Here is a 10,582-nt window from a genome sequence, read left to right as displayed (position 1 = left end):
GAAACTCGTTAGCTACCCCTGTTTGTTGTGAATTTGTTGGGCCAAGTCTTTGTTCTATGTAAAAACGGAAAACCAGCTGGAGTAGAAAGGACAACATTTCGGGTTTTCTGTTGTAGGTGAAGAAGGAGTTGATGCATTTACAAGTCCTGTGACTTTTCTTTCTTTTTGCACAAAAATTGATATTTTCCTTTCTGTCCTGTATTTTTTTTCTCAATTTCTATTTTCTCAATTTCTTAAGGCCCTATCAAGTTTTGATGTAAGAAGCTGAAATTCTTTAGTAAGGTAAATCAAAAGAAGTGACAAGTATTATTAATACATACCAAATTCAAAGTGTATTTCTCGTGGAATTTGTACAAAGGCGTCATATGTTTCTTTGCGTTCCAGCGTGCAAAACGAAATATACGTGCCAAATATACATGAAATATACGGCACGAAATATACGTGCCAAACCAAATAGTTAACAAAATAACTTGAAAATAATCAATAACATACCCAATTGCCAATATATTTCTCGTTGAATCTTCACAATGTGGTCATACATTTCCTTATGTGCCAGTTTTGCAGCTAGTGTAAGTGGTGTTAAATGAAGAGCATTCCTAATATTCAAGTCGGCTCCAAGCTCATAAGCTGTGTCAAATATTGCCTTAAAATTAAAAATAATTACGAAACAACCAATAGAAACCAAATTCTTTAACTTATGAGCGGGTGATGGGATCTAAATGAAATTTGATGTTTGGAATGATATTGTGTCCCAAAACTTTTATTTTAAATCCCGACTGGATCTGATGACATTGGGGGGGAGTTGGAGGGGGGGGGGGAACCTAAAATCTTGGAAAATACTTAGAGTGGAGGGATCGGAATGAAACTTGATGGGAAAAATAAGCACAAGTCCCAGATACATGATTGACATAATTGGAACGGATCCGCTCTCTTTGGGGTAGTTGGGGGGGGGGGGGGGGAGTAATTCTGAAAAACTAGAAAAAAATGAGGTATTTTTAACTTACGAACGGGTGATCGGATCTCAATGAAATTTGATGTTTAGAAGTATATCGTGTCTTAGAGCTCTTATTTTAAATCCCGAAAGGATCTGGTGACACTGGGAGGGGGAGTTGGGAGGGGGAAACCTAAAACTTGGAAAACACTTAGAGTAGAGGGATCGGGATGAAACTTGGTGGGAAAAATAATCACGAGTCCTAGATACATGATTGACATAACCGGAACGGATCCGCTCTCTTTCGGGTAGTTGGGGGAGGGGTTAATTCTGAAAAATTAGAAAAAATGAGATATTTTTAACTTACGAACGCGTGATCGGATCTCAATGAAATTGGATATTTATAAGGATATCGTGTCTCAAAGCCCTTATTTTAAATCCTGACCGGATCTGGTATGATTGGGGGAAGTTTGGGGTGGGGGAACCTAAAATCATGGAAAACGCTTAGATTGGAGGGATCGGGTTGAAACTTGGTGGGAAATTAAGTAAAAGTCTGACATACGTGATTTACATAATTTGAACGGATCCACTCTTTTGGGAGGGGGGAGGTTAATTCTGAAAAATAAGAAAAAATGACGTATTTTTAACTTACGAAGGAGTGATCGGATCTTCATTAAACTTCATATTTAGAAGAACCGAGTAACTCAAATTCTTATTTAAATCTCAACCGGATCAAGCGTAATTGGGGGGAAGTTGGGGGGGGGGACCAGAAATCTTAGAAAATACTTAAAGCGGTGAGGTCAGGATGAAACTGGATGGGAAGAATAGAAACCTGTCTAAGATACGTGACTGATATAGGAATCGGGATGAAGCTTGGTGGATAGAATAAACAAATGTTCTTGATACATGATTGACAGAATCGTACTGAATTCGCTCTCTTTGGGGGAGCTGGGGGGAGGGGTTCAGTGATTTGACGTGCTAGGACGATGAAAATTGATAGGCGTGTCAGGGAGCTGCACAATTTGACTTGATAAAGTCGTTTTCCCAGATTCGACCATCTGGGGGGCTAAAGGGAGAGGAAAAATTAGAAAAAATCAGGTATTTATAGCTTACGAGTGGGTGATCGGATCTTAATGAATTTTGATATTTAGAAAAATATCGTGAGTCAGAGCTCTTACTTTAAATCCTGACCGGCATTAAGCCTCTTATTTTACTTTTTAAATCAATCTATTGATTCATAGAATTTTGTTAGAGCTCATACCATATGATCTCTTGGCTCTTAGCTCTTCTTGCCTCGTCACAAGTGCCATATGAGCACTTAGCTCTTGTTAGTACAGGAGGTAACATAGGCAAAAAATAACACAATCGGCCCTTATGGCCTTTGGAAGACAAGGCCGATGAAAACAAATCCAGGCAGTTGCTGGCTAAAAATGAGTTAGATGTGCAGTGGGTGCTAATTGTGTTGCGAGAGCAGCACTTTGGTTTCGTCCCGTTTTTTTTTGCCTATGCCAACGATCTCGGCTTATTCCTGGAAACTGGCAAGGGTCTAAACTGTGCGGTTTTTACGGAAAGTGTGTACCTCAGGCAGGATTGATGAATATGGCATTACATTTTGGAAAGCTCCGCAAAACTCTTGCCTGGGGCCGGAAAGGATGGTTTTTACCGTTTTTTGCCTATGCCGCCGATCTCGGCTTATTCCTGGAAACTGGTAAGGGTCTAACCTGTGGGGTTTTTACGGAAAGTGTGACCTCAGGCTGGATTGATGACTATGGTATTACATTTTGGAAAGCTCCGCAAAACTCTTGCCTGGGGCCAGAAAGGATGGTTTTTGCTTGTCCACGAGCTAGAGACTATGGTGTGCGAAGTGAAGTGGAGTTAAATAGCATACTAGCTGTTGGTGTGGCGCTTCGCACCACACCAACACCTGGTTAGTGGGGGCACTCGCCCCCCAGCCCCCCGCACGCGTAAGTCGTTGCTGCCATATTAGTTACGCGCCATTGTATTTGTGTCCCTGCGTCTTCCCTGTGAATATATATATATATATATAAAATATATATATATATATATATATATATATATATATATATATATATATATATATACCAGCTGTTGGGGTGGTGCCTTGCGCCACTCCAACACATAGTTGGTGGGGGCGCTTAAAAACAACTCGTTTTTATATAGATAGATTGATAGATAGATACAATACAAATTAACTGCGTAAAACTTGCGAATATACAACATTCTTCGCTGTCCAATTGTCGCTGGATATAAATAGATTGTCAGGTTTACCGACCCTCGAACATGCAACGTACAATTGTCCATGGGAAAAACAATCAGTATTAAGATCTATACCACATTTTCCTAATGATTGACCTTGAGCTTTGTTGATGGTGATTGCAAATGCTAATCGAATTGGAGATTGCAATCTTTTAAATTGAAAAGGCAGATCCGTTGGAGTCATGGGAATGTAAGGAATAAGAACAGCCTCACCCTCAAAAGGCCCTGTCAAGATTGTGGGCTCTATTACGTTTTCCATTTTTTTTTTACGGCAAGTCGCGTGCCATTATAGAGCTTTGGTGGGTTGATATTTCTTAACAGTATTATTGGTACGCCTATTTTTAGTTTTAGCACGTGTGGTGGAAACCCTGAAAGATCCACGGAAGTTAAAAATTCAGATGGATAATTAACCGCTTCATTTGGTTCCAAAACTGTGTCGACTGACTTGTAAAGGACTGCCTGGTCTCGAATCTTGGTCAAAACAATATTCTTGATTTCGTGGACGTCTATATTTTTGGGTGCAAGAACCGCTCTTTCACTTAGCCATTTATTATTTTTTTAATTGTTTAGAATATTCGGAAATACTTTTTCGATCAATTTATTTTTGGACGTCACTAAATTACAGAATTCAGCAGGTAGTTGTATACGTCCTGAAATTGAGTCTACTGGGAGCTTTCCGTTTCCAATTGCCAAAAATTGATCTGAAAATATTTGACCAGAGTCATCGTTTTGCAATCGGACACGCATATTTGTAGTTAATTTTAATGTTTTTACGTGTGCCCATAAATTAGAATTTTTCAGGCTAACATTCATTTCGTCTGCAGGGGTTGATCTAGGTATCATAGGTAATGTTTGCCTGAAATCTCCCGCAAGCAATATTAATGTGCTGCCAAAGGGTTTCGAATTCCCTCGCTAATCCTTCAAACATTGATCCAGAGCCTCGAGCGATTTTTTGTGTGCCATTGTGCATTCGTCCCAAATAATAAGTTTGCATTGCTGCAATACTTTACCCATCCCAGATGATTTGGAAATATTGCACGTGGGAGTTTCTGTAGAATGCAAATTCAGAGGCAATTTCAAAGCGGAATGAGCAGTTCTTCCACCAGGCAGCAGCGTTGCGGCTATTCCGGACGACGCAATTGCCAACGCTATATCATTTTTTGATCGAATTGATGCCAGAATCAGTTTTATCACAAACGTTTTACCAGTACCTCCTGGCGCATCCAAAAAGAAAATTTCTCCAACGTTGTTATCGACACAATGCATTATCGTATCATAAATGTCTTTTTGTTCCGACGTTAACTTGGAAATCTTATTTTATACATACGACAATAGATCACTCGATTGATCTGGATTTTCGATTTGGGCACCAAACGACGTCATTTGGAAACATGAGTTATATTTTCTGATCTGTGATAAAAAACGCTTAGATTCTGAAGTAGTTCCAGTAAGCAAAGTCTTCAATGGTTCTGGTTGTGTAGCCAATAGAGGAAGTTTAACTTTTCCTGAGGCGCAACATATTCTCATTGTTTCACCATTGAATTTCAAGGCCTTGTAATAGGGACAAATTTTAGACATAGTCCCGATCTGAACACATCTACTCAAGCTATAATCATCGACTGGGCTGTACCTGAATGCCAGGCGATAATTTTCAGGTTGCTCTTGTGATTCCTCGGCACGCTTTCCTTTCTTACTTTCTCTATCAACCGCAAGCCTGTTTTCTTGCTGTTCTTGTGATTCCTCGGCACACCTTCTTTTTTCACTTTCTCTTTTAGCAGCAAGTCTGGTTTCGCGTTGCTCTTGTGACTCCTCGGCACGCTTTCTGCTCTTACTTTCTCTATCAGCCGCAAGCCTGTTTTCTTGCTGTTCTTGTTATTCCTCGGCACGCCTTCTTTTTTCACTTTCTCTTTTAGCAGCAAGTCTGGTTTCGCGTTGCTCTTGTGATTCCTCGGCACACTTTCTTTTCTTACTTTCTCTATCAGCAACACGTTTTTTGGCATAGACTGTTTGAGCAGCTTCCTCGGCTGTTGACATTGTAGGTTCTTCAGTCATTTTACAATTAAACATTTTTCCGTGAACGAATGTCTTAAATACCTTTAATGACCTCATCGTCATAATGACGACATGACGACCTGATGACACTACGTCACTCGACAAATAGACACACAGACAACTTATTTATATATATATACTAGCTGTTGGGGTGGCGCTTCGCGCCACCCCAACACCTAGTTGGTGGGGCGCTTCGCGCCCCCAAGCCCCCCCGCGCGCGTAAGTCGTTACGCGCCATATTAGTTATGCGCCATTGTAGTTGTGTCCCTGTGTCCCACCTATGAATATAGATAGATTTATATATGTGTTTCAAACTACGCAAAAATTGCGAATAAACAACATTCTTGGCTTTCCCATTGTCTGTGCATATGCAAAGCCGTATGTACTAATAATGACGTCATATACAAACGCTCTTTTTACAAACAAACAAACATGCATCCACATAACTCGTTTTTATATAGATAGATACAATACAAATTAACTGCGTAAAACTTGCGAATAAACAACATTCTTCGCTGTCCAATTGTCGCTGCATATAAATACATTGTCAGGTTTACCGACCCTCGAACATGCAACGTACAATTGTCCATGGGAAAAACAATCAGGATTAAGATCTATACCACATTTTTCTAATGATTGACCTTGAGATTTGTTAATGGTGATTGCATATACTAATCGAATTGGGAATTGCAATCTTTTAAATTGAAAAAGCAGATCCGTTGGAATCATGGGAATGCGAGGAATAAGAACAGCCTCACCCTCTTAAGGCCCTGTCAAGATTGTGGCCTCTATTAGGTTTTCCATTGTTTTTTTTTACGGCAAGTCGGGTGCCATTGCAAAGCTTTGGTGGGTTGATATTTCTTAAAAGTATTATTGGTACGCCTATTTTTAGTTGTAGCACGTGTGGTGGAAACCCTGAAGGATCTATGGAATTTAAAAATTCAGATGGATAATTAACCGCTTCATTTGGTTCCAAAACTGTGTCGACTGACTTGTAAAGGACTGCCTGGTCTCGAATCTTGTTCAAAACAATATTGTTGATTTCGTGGACGTCTATATTTTTGGGTGCGAGAATCGCTCTTTCACTTAGCCATTTATTATTTTTATAATTTTTTAGAATATTCGGAAATACTTTTTCAATCAATTCATTTTTGGACGTCACTAAATTACAGAAATCAGCAGGTAGTTGTATACGTCCTAAAATTGAGTCTACTGTTTGACCAGAGTCATCGTTTTGCAATCGGACACGCATATTTGTAGCTAATTTTAATATTTTTACGTGTGCCTATAAATTAGAATTTTTTAGGCAAGCATTCATTTCGTCTGCAGGAGTTAAACTACGTAAAAATTGCGAATATACAACATTCTTGGCTTTCCCATTGTCTCTGCATATACAAAGCCGTATGTACTAATAATGACATCATATGCAAACGCTCTTTTTACAAACAAACAAACATGCATACATACAACTCGTTTTTATATAGATAGATAGATAGATAGATAGATAAAATACAAATTAACTGCGTAAAATTTGCGAATATACAACATTCTTCGCTGTCCAATTGTCGCTGCATATAAATAGATTGTCAGGTTTACCGACCCTCGAACATGCAACGTACGATTGTCAATGGGAAAAACAATCAGTATTAAGATCTATACCATATTTTTTTAGCTTTTTATCTTTTTTATTTATTTTTATTTTTATTTTTAATTTTATTCGTATTCTTTTTCTCTTCTATTTTTCATTTTTCCTTTTTTTTAGTTTTTTTTTAGTTTTTAGTTTTTTAAGTTTTTTCCTTTTTTTAGTTTCTTTAGTTTTTTTAGTTTTTCGGCTTTTTTATTTTTTTTATTAGTTTTTAGTTTTTTTTGTAGTTTTTGCCTTTTTTTAGTTTTTTCAGTTTTTTTTTTAGTTTTTAGTTTTTTACCTTTTTTAGCCTAACCAGGATTTGAACCTGGGACCTTCATTCTCCGTTCTGACACCCTCTCTCACCGAGTGACTACTCCAGCATGTTCATTTTGGTGTTTTAAATGGTATATTATTAACCAAATTAATGTGTTTTACAATATACTAAGCATCGTCATAACAAAAATGACAGCAACTAATTTCATGACGTCAGCCGAAACATGACGTGACCTGATCCACAGATCCACAGACCCACAGGCAGACAGACAACTTATTTTTATATATATAGATATATATATATATATATATATATATATATATATATATATATATATATATATATATATATATATATATATATATATATATATATATATATATATATATATATATATATATATATATATATATATATATATATATATATATATATATATATATATATATATATATATATATCTATCTATATATATAAAAATAAGTTGTCTGTGTGTGGATCTGTGGATCTGTGGATCAGGTGACGTCACACTAAATTATTTCACACTAATACAAAAGAAGAAAAAAACTAAAAAAGGTAAAAACTACAAAAAAAACTAAAAAGAAAAAAAAACTAAAAAAGCTAAAAAACTAAAAAAAAACTAAAAAAAGGTAAAAATCTAATAACTAAAAAAAAACTGAAAAAAATAAAAAAAGGCAAAAACTACAAAAAAAATAAAAACTAATAAAAAAACTAAAAAAGCTAAAAAACTAAAAAAACTAAAAAAAACTAAAAAAGGTAAAAAACTAAAAAAAAACTAAAAACTAAAAAAGGAAAAAACTAAAAAAAAGGAAAAAACTGAAAAATAAAAGAGAAAAAGAAAACTAAAAAAATATGAATAAATATATATAAAAATAAGTTGTTTGTGGGTTATGTCTGTCTGTCTGTCTGTCGAGTGACGTCGTGTTTGTCCGCATATGACGTCTGAATTATTTCACACTAATACAAAAGAAGAAAAAAAACTAAAAAAGGTAAAAACTACAAAAAAAACTAAAAAGAAAAAAAACTAAAAAAGCTAAAAAACTAAAAAAAAACTAAAAAAAGGTAAAAAACTAAAAACTAAAAAAAACTGAAAAAACTAAAAAAAGGCAAAAACTAAAAAAAAAACTAAAAACTAATAAAAAAACTAAAAAAGTTAAAAAACTAAAAAAACTAAAAAAACTAAAAAAAGGTAAAAAACAAAAAAAAACTAAAAACTAAAAAAGAAAAAACTAAAAAAAAGGAAAAAACTGAAAAATAAGAGAAAAAGAAAACTAAAAAAATATTAATAAATATAAAAAATATAAATATAAATATAATATAAATTAGCAATCAACAAAGCACCGAGACACAAATGACGACCGGGACACAGGGAGTATAAATGACGACCAGGACATAAGTAAAAAAAAAAAACTAAAAAAACTAAAAAAATGGTAAAAACTACAAAAAAACTAAAAACTAATAAAAAAAACTAAAAAATCTAAAAATCTAAATAAACTAAAAAAGAAAAAAAAGAAAAAAGGAAAAAAATAAAGGAGAAAAACAAAACTAAAAAACGAATGTATATACAGACCGGGACACCGGGATACAAATGACGACCGGGACACAGGGAATATAAATGACGACCGGGACACAGGGACACAACTACAATGGGGACGCCGGGGGGCACAGGGGGATATAAATGACGACCGGGACACCGGGACACAAGGAATATAAATGACGCCCGGGACACTCAAAGAGAAATCACAGACTGGAACACCGGGACACAAATGACGACCGGGACACAGGGAATATAAATGACGACCGGGACACAGGGACATAACTACAAAGGGGACGCCGGGGTGCACAGGGGGATATATAAATGACGATGGCGACTCAGGGAATGGTCGATTAGCAATCACCATCAACAAAGCTCAAGGGCAATCATTAGAATCATGAGGTATGGATCTGAATACGGATTGTTTTCCCATGGACCATTATATGTTGCATGTTCAAGAGTCGGTAAACCTGAAAATCTATTTATATGCACAGACAATGGGACAGCAAAGAATGTTGTATATTCGCAAGTTTTACGTAGTTAAAAACATATATATATATATATATATATATATATATATGTATATATATATATATATATATATATATATATATATATATATATATATATATATATATATATATATATATATATATATATATATATATATATATATATATATATATATATATATATATATCTATATTCACAGGTGGGACATAGGGACACAACTACAATGGCACGTAACTAATATGGCGCGTAACGACTTACGCGCGTGGGGGGGCTTGGGGGGGGCGCGAAGCGCCCCCACCAACTAGGTGTTGGGGTGGCGCGAAGCGCCACCCCAACAGCTAGTATATATATATGTTTTAACTACGTAAAACTTGCGAATATACAACATTCTTCGCTGTCCCATAGTTTATGCATATAAATAGATTGTAAGGTTTACCGACTTTTGAACATGCAATATATAATTGTCCATGGGAAAAACAATCCATATTCAGTTCTATACCGAATTTTTCTAATGATTGCCCTTGAGTTTTGTTGATGGTGATTGCTAATAGAATATTCCCTATATCCCCTTCGTCATTTATATATCCTCCCTGTGCTCCCCGGTGTCCCCGTTGTAGTTTTGTCCCTGTTACCTTATTGTCATTTATATTGCCTGTGTCCCGGACGTCATTTGTGTCCCGGTCTGTAATTTCTCTTTGAGTGTCCCGGTCGTCATTTATATTTCCTTTTTCCCGGTGTCCCAGTCGTCATTTGTGTCCTGGCTTATAATTTCTCTTTGAATGTCTCAGTCGTCATTTATATTCCCTGTGTCCCTGTGTCCTGGTCGTCATTTGTGTCTTGGTCTGTAACGTCATCTTATAATGAAGCATTTCTTGTAAAGAAAGGCACATTTTCTTTTGGCATTATCTCCTTGAGCCGCAAGCCTGTTTTCACGTTGTTCTTGCGATTCCTCGGCATGATTTTTTGTCGGTAATTTCTCTTTGAGCCGCAAGCCTGTTTTCACGTTGCTCATGTGGCTTTCGTTTCATCAAACCTTGTTTCTGCTTTCCAGTGCAAAGCTCCGTTCTAGCAGGCAAGCAGAGGGGCACCACTTTCAAATTGAAGATGGACTAAAATCTTTAAGTGATAATATATGTGGTAGTTTCCCGGCCCCACAGCCAATATATCTTCTTTGAGTGATAAATAGAAAGATTGACAGAAGCAAAAAAGTGGCGTTTTCCCACGGGTCCGAAAAGTGCTGCCATCTATTGTTTCGATTTCTGTTTGTGATTTCGGCTGGGTTTATCATTTGTTTTTTCGGACTTGGCATTGAGGTATTCAAATGATATCAGATGTACCTCTTAAACTTTAAAA

At 36.1% G+C, this 10,582-nt stretch overlaps 1 protein-coding gene across 1 annotated transcript in view; it reads right to left on the bottom strand.

Moving 5' to 3' along the window:
• Nucleotides 1-470: 470 nt before the first annotated feature.
• The window catches only part of LOC136042443 (transient receptor potential cation channel subfamily V member 6-like), a gene marked incomplete at both ends in the record, with an annotated part of 179,332 nt that continues 169,220 nt past the window's right edge, over nucleotides 471-10,582 (bottom strand). Inside the window, one exon of the mRNA XM_065727408.1 lies at nucleotides 471-643. Within this exon, the coding sequence (XP_065583480.1) occupies nucleotides 471-643 (173 nt within the window). The remainder of the gene's footprint in view (nucleotides 644-10,582) is intronic.

The sequence above is a fragment of the Artemia franciscana genome, unplaced genomic scaffold, assembly GCF_032884065.1.
Source record: "Artemia franciscana unplaced genomic scaffold, ASM3288406v1 Scaffold_1298, whole genome shotgun sequence".
Lineage (NCBI taxonomy): Eukaryota > Metazoa > Arthropoda > Branchiopoda > Anostraca > Artemiidae > Artemia > Artemia franciscana.
This window is presented reverse-complemented; position numbering and strand designations above follow the sequence as displayed.